General features: G+C 34.7%; 2 protein-coding genes across 5 annotated transcripts in view; one reads left to right on the plus strand and one right to left on the minus strand.

Moving 5' to 3' along the window:
* The first annotated feature begins 530 nt into the window (after nt 1-530).
* LOC145148970 (uncharacterized) lies at nt 531-9,005 on the plus strand. The gene is made up of 10 exons (XM_079075184.1): nt 531-2,625; nt 2,737-2,790; nt 2,947-3,957; nt 4,687-5,583; nt 5,875-6,009; nt 6,444-6,550; nt 7,454-7,814; nt 7,933-8,076; nt 8,169-8,284; nt 8,470-9,005. Exons 1-10 carry the CDS (start codon nt 1,315-1,317, stop codon nt 8,879-8,881), a joined length of 4,548 nt encoding a protein of 1,515 aa, XP_078931310.1. The 5' UTR covers nt 531-1,314; the 3' UTR covers nt 8,882-9,005.
* A 3,326-nt stretch (nt 9,006-12,331) lies between these two features.
* LOC145148986 (putative receptor-like protein kinase At2g23200) overlaps nt 12,332-16,542 on the minus strand; it is a 41,240-nt gene continuing 37,029 nt past the window's right edge. The window contains exons 3-7 of one of the 4 annotated variants that reach the window (XR_013729857.1): nt 15,305-15,380; nt 14,715-14,833; nt 14,206-14,305; nt 13,046-13,490; nt 12,332-12,596 (exon numbers count right to left, since the gene is read on the minus strand). Coding sequence is in view for 1 of the 4 variants with exons in the window: in XM_079075186.1 (XP_078931312.1) it covers nt 14,766-14,833; nt 15,305-15,380 (144 nt within the window). In the remaining 3 variants the exon portion in view is untranslated. Of the gene's footprint in view, nt 12,597-13,045; nt 13,491-14,054; nt 15,381-15,567; nt 15,935-16,542 lie in introns of those variants that run through there. The other 3 variants (XR_013729851.1, XR_013729899.1, XM_079075186.1) reach the window with 3 other exon arrangements.

The raw sequence follows: 16,542 nt of genomic DNA on the forward strand, positions 1-16,542 counted from the left end.
TGAAAAAAGCTATTAAAAATACAATGCACTTTTTTTTCTTTTTTATACATGCACTACATGGCTATGTATTTTAGTATCTTGGTTAGTTTCTTTTAAAACATACACTACCTGACAACAGGGCCGGTCCAGACGGTGGGCAACACGGACGGTCACCGCCCAGGGCCCACGACTCCAGGGGGCCCAAAATTTATGGGCTATGTAGTTTATATATAAAAAAGTATTACTAAATGATTTTTAGGGCTTAAAGTTGGTTGAAACTTAAATTAGCTCAAACATAAACAACTTAGTTTGCTTGTTAGTGCTATATTAAAGAGTAAATGATATATTTTTTTTGATCTTTATTATATTTGCGAGGGGCCTTTTTTTTTCTTTTTTCCCCTGGCCCATATATGTTTAGACTGACAATGTGTTCTTTTTTCATGCCACTAAAAAAAGACAAAAAAGGTAAAAATGTTATTTCCATAATCTGGTTTTAGTCGAATCTAATTCAGTCGCAGCTTACTAGCTTATTACTAGTCAGTAAACAGCCAAGTCCTATACAAATTTCTTTTGTTTAAAAGTCGAAGAAGAAAAAACGTCAATGCCTGTAAACGGAAAGGCAGCGATTTGACGTACGCCAGCAGCGTTGGTCAGAGTGTGCTGGACCGTCGGCGACAGCAGCGTTGGTCTGAGAAGTTCTGATATTGTAGAGTTCACGGAGAGCAAAATTCAACCGGATCTTACCATTGGGGTGACCAGAGGGACGGCGGAGCTGGAAAGTTCCGATGATCGTGGAGTCTTCGAGGTTTCAAGAGGGTTTTGAGTGAAAGATTTCTAGAGTAAGGATGGCGGCGGACGGAGAGGACAAGAGTCGCAACAGGTTGGAGGGTTTGGGTATGCCTGAGATGGAGAAGGTCTGAGCTTGGTCGTAGATCTCTGGCGGTATCTAGGGTTATAGTGGATTCGGACGAGATTCAGGCAGGGGAGGTCGACGTTTTCTGGAACAGAGGCACGGGTGACGATCTGGAACAGAGCAAGATTCTGGCTAGGGTTCCCGCAAAACGAGATTCCGGCCGGCGATTGCCGCTGCAGTTCCGGTATCGTGACTAGGGCTCTGATATTTGGTATGGAATCGTGATTTGTATTATGAATGATGTACATGAATGGCGAATGCTAAACTATGAAAGGCTAATTACATGGAAAATTTCTGTACAAATGGTATCATGGAGAAATAGAGACGGAAATAGGCTGACGTTATATGTATATATCCCTTGAACATATCGTCTTCCGTTCTACATCTTTTCCTGTGGTTTTAACTTGATAAATACAAACATCATGTCGTCTTCATCGACTTACAATCAGTTTGCTCACTTACAAATCCCACTTGAAGAGATATTATCCGCCACCAACAACTTTTCTGATGAAAATCTCATCAGACGAGGTGGATTTGGATCGGCTTATAGAGGACAACTCTTGCGATCTAGTCAATGGATCGAGATTGTTGCACGGAGGTTAGATCAGGCGAAAAAGCAAGGAAACAAAGAGTTTTGGATGGAGGTATCGATGCTTTCTACACTCAATCATGACAATCTGGTGTCTATCATTGGGTATTGTGATGAGAAGGGCGAGAAGATCATCATAAACAAGCATGAGACCCATGGAAGTCTCGACAAATATCTACGAGACCCGGCCCTCACATGGATGCGAAGATTGGAGATATGTGTTGGCGTTGCTTGTGCATTGAAGTACATCCATTACGATGAGGGACGCGATTATAGCGTCATACATCGTAATATCAAGAGCTCCAAGATTTTACTTGATGACAACTGGAAACCCAAGCTATATGGTTTTGAACTTTCCATGAAAAATACAAAAGCTCGAAGACATGGAGTTCTCTTTGATCCTGTTGGTGGCACGATAGGGTATATAGACCCAAGATGTGAGAAGCTTGGGGGTGTAACTCACAAGTCAGACGTGTACTCGTTTGGAGTTGTATTATTTGAAGTCCTCTGTGGGAGGAGGGCATACATTCCTAAGATGTGTTCAGATCAGTTGTCCCAACAACATCCCACAGAGGATTTCGTGGGAAGTTTGCATGAGATCCTTAACCATGAGGGTCGATCACCTCAATTGGCCAAACAGCATTCCAGTGAGAGAAAACTAGATGAGATGGTAGATCCCCATATAAACGAACAAAAGGATCCTCCATCATTCAACATCTTATCAACAATAACAGCATTCAGTGGCTTATCAAATGAAATGCAGGTGCTGTCGTCAACAACAACAGTTAACAGCTGTTGTACGAAGAAACAAGTTAAACAATCTCCTGGACTAAATCCCCTAGGCATGTCCATGTTTACCATTTCTCCATTTGCGATGTTGGACTATGAAAAGAGATTTGGGCACTTGCATATTCCAAAAGACGAATTATTAGCTCCACTGGCCAGATTCCACTATGATGAAAGAAAACTAGATGATATGATTGATCCAGATCTACGGAAACAAATGGACCCACAATCATTCCACCTTTTCTCGGAAATAGCATATTGCTGCATAAAGGAGCAACGATCAACACGCCCAGATATACATCAAATTATCATAAGACTTGAGAAAGCCTTGGATTTTCAACGGAAACACGATGAAACTGTAAGACCAACTTTTTTCTTTCCCTTTACCCCTTATATTTTGTTTTCTTTCATCTGTTTATTATATTAAGTTACATGCTAATCTTGTTATTTCCCATTGAATTCATTGCAGTTGAATCTAGAGGAACACACGGAAGTTGAAGATACGTCGGCCAATCACTTGAAGGTAATTAATTTCTTTCGCTTTGAGGTTATTTTCTACACCATTTTAAAGGCAGATAAGAAAGTACCAACACACACGTTTTGTTAAAACTTCATTCTCATTCTTACTAGCCTAGATAGGCTGCAACACACCCTTTTTAATATAAGTCCAATGCTGCAGTTGAAAAAATTCAGGCACTTGGAGATCCCACTCACTGATATAGAGAAGGCCACCAAGAATTTTGACAAAGCATACCTCATTGGGTCAGGCGCATATGGTGAGGTGTACAAAGCAGAACTTGACCATTTTGATAGCAAAAAGTTCTTTTCATTAGAAGAGAAGAATAAAGGTAAATTTCCCAAGAAACGCAGCACTGTAGCTATAAAACACATAATGATTAGAGAAGACAAGCAAGGAGAAGAAGGTTTCCTTGCAGAAGTTGAAATGCTTGCTAGTTGTAAGCATCCCAACATAGTGTCTCTTCTTGGCTTTTGTGAGGAAGGTGGTCAAATGATACTTGTCTATGAGCATGCTTCTAATGGAAGCCTTGATGATTATCTAGGAAGCACCGCTAACTTGACTAATCTTAGTTGGGTGCAACGTATAAAGATCTGCATTGATATTGCATGTGGATTGAATTACCTTCACACCAAGATAGAGGACGACCGAAGGATAATACACCGTGACATAAAAAGCTATAACATTTTGTTAGGTGATAATTTGGAAGCGAAGATTGCTGATTTTGGACTCTCTAGATTCCGCCCTGAGAATCAAGAGTTGAACAAGACTCTATATACACAGACTCTTGCGGGCACAGAACTGTATTCGGATCCAGAATACATTAAAACGGGTAAGTTGAAAAATGAATCAGATATCTACTCTTTTGGAGTTGTATTATTTGAGATGTTGTCTGGGAGGTTTGCCAATGATAAAATGTACACCGAGGAAAATAGCAATGGGATTGTACATGCTGCACGGCGACGCTTCATTGAGGGAACAATAAGGGAAATGGTAGATCCTAGGTTAGTGGAAGAAACTCATGAAGGCCTTTTCACTCGAAATAGAGGACCTCACAAAGATTCCTTGGATGCATTTTCAAAAATTGCGTATCAATGTGTGGCAGAATCTCAAGCTGGGCGCCCGACAGCGGTAGCCGTAATCAAGAAACTTGAGGAAGCGTTATCTTTTCTAGTAAGCCAATATTTATGACGATAACTTTTTTAGTTATAATTTTATAACAATGCTGGATTTATGATTTATGATTTATAGATTATATAACAGACACTTTAGTTTTATATTTACCATGTTACACATTTCTTTTATAACTCATAATTTCAAACAAGGGTATCTATTAGTTTGTCAAATTATAGATCTATTGTCAGAAAAGATTATAATAAAATACATGTCAAGCAAGCTGTTTGAAAATTTCAATAATATTTAGTGGATTCTTTTTAAGCTGCATGTTGTTAAAAGATTGAGAAACTGTCATACTCTTTTTGTCTCGTTTAATCCTATAATAAATATTTTGTATAAGCCCGCGTGTACAGATATGCATAACAATACAGTGCTGACGTGTGTGTGTGTGTGTATCTAATCTAAAAGAATACGAATTGTTGTGGCATTTGGTTGGCTACTTGTAGTGAAACATTGTAATTTTGATGTTGAGTATTACTATATCTATATATGAATATATTTTAGTTTCTTTAATTTCAAAATATGTTTCATTTTTTAACATGATTATACGGTTTCCATTTTGTTTTAAAAAAGTTGGCATGAACTTGCTGGGGACTTGTAGTACAACTGAAATTTAGATTTGAGTTTCAGCGTTCTTAGTTACCAAGTTAATTCGAGTGTTTAATAATTCATAGGAAAACTAGTTATGAAGTTAAAATTTGAAATCAATTGTTTAATTATCCACAGGTAAATCCAAAGGACCATCTTCAATTTTCACTTGAGGATATAGAATCGGCCACTCAAAACTTCAGTGATAACAATCTTATTGGAAAAGGAGGATTTGGGCATGTATACAGAGGAGAAATTACACATGCTAATGGATGTAATACCATTGCTGCAAAGCGGGTGCACGGGATGTATGGTCAGGGAGAACCTGAATTTTTAATGGAGCTTGAGATTCTTACCGAGTATAAACACGAGAACATCATCGGTCTTGTAGGTTATTGCACTGAAATGGATGAAAGAATCATTGTTTATGAGTACGCGTCTAGAGGAAGTCTCGATACACACTTGAACGACTACGATCTTACGTGGAGGAAACGGCTTGAGATATGCATTGATATTGCACGTGGTTTGGATTTCCTTCATGGAGGTAGTCTAACACAAGATGTGGTGATCCATAGAGACATTAAAAGCGCCAACATTCTACTAACTGATGATTGGAAAGCAAAAATCTTTGATTTTGGCCTTTCCTTAATAAGTCCAACAAATAAAGATATGGACTTTGTCATTGACAATCCTATAGGCACATTCGGCTATGCTGACCCACTGTATGTGGAATTGGGTTTCTTAACGAAAGAATCTGATATATACACGTTCGGTGTGGTTTTAGTTGAGATCTTGTTTGGGAGATTGATTATTGAAAAGAACACTGGCGGTCAAACCCTAACCCCTTTGTTTAAACGCCACTATGAAGAAGGAAAACTTGATGAGATGGTGTTTAAAGGTATAAAGGAACAAGCTGTGCCAGAATCTTTGACTACATTTCAAGCAATTGCCTACCAGTGCTTACATCGTAAAAGAGAAGAACGACCAACAACAGGTCAGGTCCTAGTGCAACTTAAAAAGGCATTGGAATTCCAAGTAAGTTTTCATACATTAAATAATATCTCTTTATTTTAATTAACATATGTCACATATGCAAAAAGAAGTTACCTAGACATAACTAAAGGAAAAGTTTGTGCGATCTTTGAAAATTTTAAATAATGGTTTTTGTGATAATTATGAAAGAAAAAGTTCTTTTAAATAAATAAGGAGGATAATATCTTTCTAAAACCGGATTTTGTTAAACTTATTTTTGAAAGTAAAATGCAAATAATCAAGTGTGCTGTGCATCAATTAAAACGTGGTTTTTATTGTTTAACTTACACACAGGAGGATTGTGAAATATGGGAGCCCAAATTGCCTAATGACTATAAAGAAATAATCTCTGAGACCTACTCTACTGAAAAGAGGAAAGACCTCTACCACATGTTCTCCAAAGGAATCCTTGTTCAAGAAGCCAAAGTGGTAGTTAGCTCCTTCTCATATATCATAGTCATCTTGTGTTTTCTATATTTCTTGCATCTTCTGTTATCCAAAATTTATAAAAAAAAAAAAAACTGATAGACCTTTTCAATTAACTGCTGGTTTCCATAATTTCACTTATGTTTTTCACTTGAACATATCTTGAACTTCATAAACTCCTCCAACTTTAGAACTTGAGTACTCTAGCTCATTATTGACCACAACAGGTTGTAATGCGAAACTAAAAATCTGCACTCTTACAAAACTCAGTTTTTATAGAATTGTGTTATTTATCAACTCTTTTGGTCTAAGTGAATCTATTTTGTTTACATCATTATCTTGAGATGTAAAACAAGCATCCTGAGGGGTAGTCCTAAACCATACATGCATTTACACATAACAAAAATTGGGTTTAATTTGGTTGTTTTGTATATCAGTTGTTTTCACTAGGTGGTAATGGAGAAAGAAATGTAATGATATCAGCAAAAAGATTTTCATACATAAACCATTGTCTGCATAAATGGCGATTTGTTCCGGAATCAAGGTCCCACTCTTTTCTCTGTCTATGTGTTTTTATATGTGAATGGAAACATGCATCTTTGTATTTGGGATTCTAGATAACGAACTATGTTTCTACAATGCCTTTAAGTAGCATTTTCACTTGTTACCAAGAGGCCTTTGGCAAAATGCTAGCAGACATGGATGAAAGTACAAAAATTGTTTAATAAAAGGGAATAACATTAAAAAGTAACAAAGTTTGACAAAATATTTCATTAGGTACCTCAAAAGTTGATGTTTCACCACTAAAATTTTCATTTTGTTCCATTCATACGAAATCATGTAATCTGTTACAACTTACAAGTTTGTGTTACATGTTGGCTGATGACTCTTGGCAACATATTTGGAATAAGTAAGTTTTTTTCTTTTTCAGTTACATACCTTAAACCTTTTTTAAAAGTTCAACCCCACTAGTGTCATATCATATATAATTTTGGTGGAATGAGTGACCATCATTACCATCGAAATCTTGATCCAAGATTTTTTTTTTTAAAAGAGTTATCCATCTTCCCATTAGGGCAACCATGGCTTATCAATTCTTGGTTGTTCATTCCAGACTTCTAGTTTATAATCATACCACAATAACTAGTAGATTGTCTAACCTGACAATTCACAAATCATCCGCTGCGGTGTTTGACGACTTAAATATCAAAACCACATATTGATAAGAAAATAGAGAAATTGTATAGTTCAATGTGGGGTTTGGCAGCTTCAATAATTTGAATGTTTGACGATAGAATAAAAAGTAATTAGATTTTTAAACTCATGTACCAAAATTCGGAATTATTCATTTATTTTGGGCGGAAAAAAGTATTAAATTCAAAAGTAAATCAAAGTGTGTTTGCAGGGGAATAGAGTTTAAATTTTGTATCCACTTCTACATGTGCAGGTTTGAAGTAGTAGCAGAGATGTTAGATATTTCAAATCTAAAGATCAAAATCAAGACAAGAACTCAACTTTTATCTCCAGATGTCATTTATGGGGTTTATTTAGTCTTCAAGTTTTGTGACCCAAGAAAAGTTTCAAGTAAACCTTTGTATGTGAACCTCAAGTATAAAAATGGGAGAAAAACCTCACATGCATATTTTGCAAAATGGAGAGACAACGATTGGATGATGATTGAGCTGTGCAGATTCTTGAATGACAAGGAAAATATCGATTTTAAGTTTGTATTAGAGAGCCTTTCACGATACCACTGTCAAGATAGTACCATTTATGCTGAAGGCATTGAATTTCGACCCATTGAAAATGCAAGTTTGAAATTACTCTTTGGTTCCCATATATTCTAGATTCTTTGTTTATATATTTTGGAACAGAGAAGGATTCATGGACAACATTATCACATTCTTTTTTACAATCTTTATACAGGTGAAAAATGAAGAAATCAATGAGATAAAGGAAGTCCGACAAGTATTGAAATCAGACTCAAACATGGATCGCATCATGCAACAACTGCCAATGAACCCTGAAGAAATATATAAGGGATCCGAAAATGGAGACAATGGTGAAAAGGTAATTTTTTTTACTACTAACAAAAGTTATCTATAGGACGAAAATCTCCTTGTGGTTTTGTGATAAATTCTGTCTGAACCTATGATGAACAGTTGTTTTTGCTCAACGAAGTGAACGGAAAGAAACATCTTATGCTTTCAGCAAAGGCGGCTGTTTACAAATATTCTGATGTTAAGCTTTTCAAAACAAAACCATCAACTCAAACCAGGTTTGCTATTGGAACTAATTATAACCATGAAAGATTTCCTTGTATATTCCCCATGTATCTGAAACTTTCTCAAATTTAAGCAGATTTCATAACTTCTTGTGTATTGAATCGTACAATACCCCCAAAAAAGAAAAAAGCTTCATCTAATAAGTATGCAATCACATGATATATGTATGTACATGCAGATTTGCAGAGGTGATTGAGCTTCTACCACAACAAGTATTTTGTATCAATCGCACCATTAAAAGTGAAATGTTATCACGAGATACAGAGTATGCATGTCACCTTGTCTTCAAGCTTTCAGAGAAATGCCATGGGCTGCATTGTCCTGTGAAAGTACGGAATCTACTCCATAGGAACAACAAAGAGGTTGGAATTGTTTATTTTAGATCCCCAGCCCCATGGAATTTACATGATACCAATCAAGCTCCAGAACAGAGAGCAGATGGATGGATGGAGGTTAAGATCTGGAAATTCAACTTAAATCACGAACTCACAAAAAATGATTGTTTTCGTGTGAATTTGAAGTTAATTAGTTATGAAGGAACTTTGTCTGGCCTTATTGTATGTGGCCTTGAGTTTCGGCCAATGTATTAGAGTGTATATGTGTGAAGTTGTTTGTTAAATCAGTTGTATATATAGTTTTTGTAAAATTAAATTAGTCATTGTTAATTCAATTAACAAGTTAAGTATTGATTTCTTAATAAGAAACTCTTGATTATTATTGCAGTGAGATTTTAGTATGTAGTTTTGCATTGGAGTTGTTAAAATTCACCAATTGAACTCTACTGTTGAGAAGAAAGTGACTAAGGTGAATTGCAAAATGGACATACAAAAAGTTTTCCAAGTTGTTGAAGATAATAATCAAATTTCAATCTTGTATTAGAAATAAGTAGAAATTAATCGTTGTTGTATAGTCTGTTATTGTAGGGACTTAAAAGCGAGAAGAAGAAGAAAAAAAAAAAGATTGTTGCTTTTGTGAAATGGAAGTACCGAAAGTGGAAAGAAGTTGGAAGGGTGAGGAAATAAACTAAGGGTTATACATCGTTTCATAATTTTATTAAATAGATCTTTTATCTGAGCATTCAAAAACATATAACATTTTTTTTAATATATTCATTGACCTTTTGGTGGTATATTACTATATTTTTCTAAATTTTGGCAATACGCGTTTTCCATAGGAAAGAGGTAAGAAGCAACGTCTTACGTCATCATATGGGTCGTCATAATACGTAGATTTGTAATTTTGTATGTATTCCTCTCCTCCTATAATAAGTAGCCCTCTTTGGAACCACAATCGGCAATTCAACATCTCTTCCTCCGATGTCTCGAGCACCATCGCGTTCAGGGGTTAGGAAGCTTGTGCCTTCTCAGGTAGAAGACGGCCAAAACCGTGGTGGTTCCGATAATATCAACGACAAACCACTGTCGTTTCAACATGTGGCTCCAAGACCTCCGTCTTTGATCCAAAACCTCGAAATACAAGATCTCGCTGCTAACCCTCCTTCCCATAATGCTGTCAATCCTCATCAATCTACTTCAGCTGCTGAACATCTGAAAGTTCTTGATGGAACCACTACTAAGGCGCCGCCGTCCGCCGGAGGTTTGATTCATGGTAACAGAAATTAGATTACTGTAACTTCTTGATCAGAAATTCATGTTGTAATCTTGATTGAAGCTGTTCTAGTGTGTGTTTCGTTGATGTATCTTTCCCATATGTCGTGTTTCTCCGAAGTTTCTAAAGCTTCGTTTCCTTTTCTCCTAATCTCGTCAAACATAGAGATAGAGAGAAAGAGCATAAGCAAATTCAGTTAGTAATTAGTAAGGAAGTATAAGAATTCAGTATATTTAAGTGTGTTTAAATGGGATGAAGTTTCAAAGAACCACACACAGTTGATTTTTCCACAAAGTCAAACTACGTGAAAGATTCTTGTACAGATCTGAACGTAATGATACACTGTATGAATTTATTAAAGTTGTAACATGCCTTGATTAGGGTTAAAATCATCAAACGAAAAATGGTTGAATTTTGAGCCAAACCTAGAGTTACATCCGATCTAAATCTAACCATGCTTCGTAAATCGTATATGATGCTTATGGAAGTCAGTGAGCAACGTTTTGATTTGAGGATAAAAAAGTCAAAATAATTGTGGAATGTCTGAGTTTGACTAAAAGTCAAAAACTTCATGGTGTTCATCGTACTGACTACATATTAATTACGAGGGTAATGAATTTTGGAAGTATAAAACTACTTTTTGAAGGTTTGAACATCAGGAAATATTGATAGATTAATCAAATGCCTTTAACTTGCAAAATAAATTTACTGGGATTAAATTACACAAATTGTCCAAGTAGTTTATCACTTAAAGTTTTATGGTCTACGCGTCTACGGCTCGTGCAATTAAACACCCCCATGTGCTTATTTTATTTTATCCATATAATTTTATATTCTTATGTAATTTGGTACAATTTTTTTTTTTTTTTTTTTTTTTTTTAAGACAAATACAAATATATACTAAACTACTCCTAAATTATTCTACCTATGTTCACAATGGGACTCGAACCCTCGATCTCAAGGAGAGAAAGCAACACCGGATACCACTGGGCTAGAAGCCCTTTAGTATTTGGTACAATGGTACCTACCCTTAGTCTTCCGATCTTCTCCACTAATTAAAATGATCATTTTATCCATATAATTTTATATTCTTATACAATTTTGTACCTACCCTTACTCTTCTCCATTAATTAAAAACGATCATTTTATCCATATAATTTATACTCTTATGGAATACGTTGCTACCCTCACTCTTCTCCGTTAAGTGAATAGTTTCCTTGAGACTATCAAATCAACCCATAAAATCATTAAGCATTTGTATCCAATATTTATTTGTGTGTATTTGTATGTGAAAAAACCATTAAGTGTTAACTTGTTTGATCAGCAAATAGTTTCCTTTTGGTGATTTGTTTCCCTTTGGTGACAGTGAATATGTTTTTTTTTTCAGTGATAAGTTTTCTTTTGGTGAATAATTTATTTTAGAAGTATTTCATATTACAAAGAACTTAAACCGTATCAGAAAAATAATTTATCTTCGTTTGTTTCAATTTACAGTTTTTTTGTTTTCGGAAAATAGTTTGTTTTAAGTTATTATACACCTCATTGTAACCGTTATTTGGAACCGAAGAAAAATGTGTTGAAATAACCCTTGAAATGAGTTGTTATAACCAAGTGGAATTTATACCAAACTCAATAGGAGCCATAAGTGGAATTTACACAAATAAGACAAGTAACGTCGCAAACCCTTTATATTTCATTTCGGACGAATAACGTTTCAATAGGAAGCAATGAAAATATGAGCACAAACAATGCAACATCAATTAGTATTTTTTTGGTGGACGGTGAATACTACAAGTGGTTTAGTTTTAAATGGATGGTGAATAGTTTCATTTCCACGATTAGTTTCTATCCGGTAGTGGGCGATCGATTAAATAGTTTCCCTTATGAAAATAGTTTATTTTCGGAAACATGTCATTAAAAATGGCAATGAAAGAACATTGTTACAAAAAAAATATGCATTTTGTATTAGTTTCTTGGCCAATTCAATTGGACGGTTTTGTATTTATGGGATTTCATTTAAGTTAGTATGGTACTATTGGTCATGTATACAAAAGCAATGATTAGTTTCTAAAAGTATATCATAAATACATTAAGGATTATTTATTTTCTTCCGATAGATTTCATATGGTTATGTAGGTGCTGTTTGTTTTTTAAGATGTAAAAAGTCTGCAGTCTACGGACCATATCTGCAGACATCTGCAGAAGAAGAGGTGGAACAAATGTCTGCAGTCTGCAAGAAAAAGACTATTTGTTTTTTAAAGTCTGCAGACTGCTAAAATAAAATAAAGTTTAAATAAATAGATTTCTTAGACTTAGAAGTTTTTCAAATTTTTATTCTAGTTCATTTAATCTATAATCATATAGTTAGATTTTAATATTAAAAAATCGCTTTCAAATCTATTGAATAAAAATATATCATTGTCTTTGCAAGATAAACAAAAATAATATCGTTAAAAAAATATCTTACATGAAACACATCTCCTTTTATTCCAAATGCTTTAAATTGATATGGAATCATATGGAATGACATCAATACAAATATATACACATTACACATAAATTTTCCAATCATAACCATTCATAACCTGAGGTGAACTCTTGAACATGAAAGTCACACACACCAACTATTGCCACCATTGACAGCATTGTCATCTTAATCAAATTTCCATCTTTCTCAACATAATTGGTGTCGTTTACCTGCAAAAGTTGTAAATTTGAGTCTCCATTATGTTAAATTGAACTATAAAAAATAAAACTATGTCTTCCAAGATGCAATGTCCCTATTAGACATTTTATCAAACACTTGGTGGGCAATGTTTATGTGATTTTAGAAAACCAAAATGATTTCAGCACAAAAAAAAAAAAATCCAAAACAAGAACCTAATCTGATTTCATAACCTAATCTGATTGTAGAAGCCATTTACCCAAACCTGACATCAACAATGTTATGGGGTTCCAGCAAGATACATCAAAAATATGTTGACTTTCAGCAACATTCAATAAGAAATTGAAGTAAGAAAGACTAATTTCAGCAATGTTTTCGGTTTTCCACCAAGATCCAAAAGCTAATAGAGAGTTTTCCAGCAAGAATAACAATCAATTTCATATTAGAACAAGAAAAAAAAATCAGAAACAATGGAGCAAACCTGTTTTCGTTTTCAAAGGAAAATCTAGTGCTACTTCGAAGTGCGTCTGGTGGTGGCGGTTCTGGTCTGGAAAGCGGCGGCACGAGGAGGAGACCCGAGGTTGAAGAAGACCGGTGGAGGGAGGCGTTGGTAGATGTTGGAGGCGCTGAGAGAAAAGAAAAAAAAAGCGTGTGTTTTTTGTTTAGTTTTAAAAGACTACCTTAGAAGACATTGGTCAATGTCTGTGTCAAGAAGACCAGGTGCAGACTTGACTTCCAAAAAACAAACTGTCTATGAGGGTCTATGTCTAAGCGGCGTAGTGTGCAGACTTCCAAAAAACAAACTGTTTTTGAGGGTCTATGTCTGCGCGGCATAGTCTGCAGACTTCCAAAAAACAAACTGTCTTTGAGGGTTTATGTCTGCACGGCGTGGTCTGCGTGGCGCAGACAGAAGTGGTCACACAGATCTGCAGGAAAAAAACAAACACTACCTTAGAATATGACTTTAACAACTTTTATGTTATAACTTGACAACTTCATCTTTTTTTACATATTTATTTGTACATTTTTTTAAAATGATGGCTTGCTATTGAGTGTCATGTTAAGTAAATAAGTTTAAAAATATAATTGAGTTTTAGTTTAGTCTTGAAAGTGAAAGAAGTTTAAAAAACAAAAGGTTATTTACCATTTATTCATTATGATAAACATGTATGAACGAAAACATGTCAAAAAGCAACAACGAATACAATTTATGCTTTTGGAATCCATTTACCATGGATATGTTTGCACTTTTATACACACGCAAATTGTGTGCAGTGTGCATTGGTCCAAAAGTACACTGATCGGGATTTAAAGAAAAAAAATACAATTTTAGAATTAAAAAAAAACAGCCAATTCAAAATTTTATAAAATAATTGCATGTAGCATTTACAAGCTGTTTGGTCATTCTAGCATTGTTTATACATAAGGCCTTGAAAGTTTGTAATGTTATATCCTACCACTTTTGAAGTATATTGCTTAAAAAGGATGTATTGTAAGAAAATGAAAATATGAAAACAAACAGGGAATACATAAGCGACATTCACAAGGAATCCCAATGAATCAGATGAGTTGAGTCATGAACAGTCGAATAATGCAATAAGTAAATTAATGTAGCAGATCTCAATAGACATGTATAAGCACCAGAGTTCATATATTCCAAGACTTGAGTTGACTTTATATTAGCTTGAACATTCTCTTTTGTTTACACTCCACCTCCATTACCTATAAATAGAGATTCTTACTGCACAATAGTCATAAGAGCCGAAGAAATGAGTCAAATGCTATTAGTCCAACATACACTTTTGACGCCCAATATAACATATCCCATATCAAACATGAATGCCCAAAAATACTCTTTATTATTAATGAAAAACCCAGACTATTTGTGATTATTTTTCTAAAATAGATGAAGCTAGAAAAAAAAAACCTAAACTATTACCTGAATTTTTAACTAACAATGGATTAAAGAATCATTTTAGGAACACTTTAGAACGAATACCCACATAATCATTTCAGAATCTCATAGATTGTGGGAAATAAAAAATCATAGTTCAAGACTTTTGAACTCCTTTTATCAACATATAATAAAAAAAACACTAAAAAAAATTAGAAAATATGGAATCCAAAATAAAAGAAAAAAGAAACTCTACCAGTTTTTTAAGCTTGCCATGTATGGTCGAAGTTCCTTTCTCCTCATCGACTTAGACTGCTCCATGACTGAAGGCTGGTGGAGGAGCAGGATATAGAGGCGAAGTGGATTCAGATCTTCCTTTAATGACAACACAGAAATAAAGGCTTAAAATTTCTTAACAAACAATTTAAAATACTATAACTAAACTCATTTTCTAAGAGACAGTGAAGTATTATCCTTAATAGACGTAGAGAAATATTAAACCCTTAACAACTTATTTAACACAAAATTGTGTATCAGATCTCTCCAAGTACTTAGAAACCAAATATCATAGAAGACAATAGATTTGTGCAGAGTAGAAGAGAAGAGAGAGGTTCGAGATTCTTGTCTACAAAATTCAAAAAGAAACTACTTTGTGGTAAATCGATGCTGGTGGTTTCTGGATCTATAATCATGTCGAACTTTGAATTTCATCTCTGTTTTCTCTGTTCTGAAATGTAATAATAGCTCCACAAATATGTTAAAGTTAAAAATATATAATAAGCAAATGACTTTAGGAGGAAATCATTGCACAAAATCAACTTGCAAATTATAATTAAATTAACAAACCCCTGTGTATCTTCTCATTGGCTACTGGGGTATATCCATCTTTGTAGAACAAAACCCTACACCGCCATGATGAAATCTGAAAGAAAAATACGAAAATATTAATAAACCTAAAATCAGAGAGAGCTAAAACGTAAAACATCAAGAAATTTGAAAGCCAAATACGGAAAACCAAAAACACCTTAATCAGAAAAAGATAAATCAGAAAAACCCAAGAAATCAACAATATTCAGAAAAAAAAAGGATAAGAATCAAGAGCCACATACTGAAGGATAAAAATCAAAAGCCTTCTATTTCGTTTACACCATATACGCCTTCCAGAACAGAAAATGGATTAAACATACCAGGTCCAAAACATGGAATTGATTGATATACGGCTAGGGTTTTGGAAGCGAATGGAGATGGAGGGACTTGGTAAGTTGGTAGAGTGCTGGAAAATGGTGCGATGGCGGAGACACAGTGGTGGTGCACTGGTGGTGGGGGAAAGCATCAGGTCATTTAGGTGCAATGAAGTGGTAGTTCGACGATGGCATCTAGGGTCCTGAGCTTTATTGAAGAACTGTAATCTTACCTACATTCGATCAACATTTGAAGTAAGAGAAAATTAGAAAAGTTCAGCGCCGGGAAAGGTGGCCAGAATAGAATAATTATTGCCGAGATATAAGTTGAACGTGGGATTACACCTACGGTTAAAAGCCAACAAAAGATAAGGAAGTCATTGTGTAATTTCAGCCTAAAAATTTGGACTATTTGAAAAATAATATTATTTTATTGTTGGTTATTTGTACTGTTAGCTTAATAATTTGTACGTCTTAAAAAAATATTATTATATTCAATCTATTTTTAGAAATAATTAGATTTATTTTATAATGTATTATAGATATAATCAACAGCCCAATCCTCTAATCGGTCGATACGAAGACAACAGAAGACAACGATTATTCAGCTTCGAGGTAGTCTAATCGATAAGGAAGCAGGAAATCACTCGATCCATGATCCTCATTCGTCCACTCCTGTATACTACAGCCTTGCTAATCATGTAATCGTCTACTCGATCATTCATGTATGATGATGTATTTATGTTATTAGATCGGAATTTAGAAATCAGAATGTTATCAGATTCTAGTGTTCTAGTTCTCTCTAATTGACATGGATACGGTCATATGGACGGTCATATGGATTTTGGGCAAATTGAGACTAGTTTTATTTTCTATATATATGGTACCCACACAAGTATTAGT

The sequence above is a fragment of the Lactuca virosa genome, chromosome 1 (genome assembly GCF_052849685.1).
Source record: "Lactuca virosa cultivar CGN04683 chromosome 1, Lactuca_virosa_CGN04683_v6, whole genome shotgun sequence".
Taxonomy (NCBI): domain Eukaryota; kingdom Viridiplantae; phylum Streptophyta; class Magnoliopsida; order Asterales; family Asteraceae; genus Lactuca; species Lactuca virosa.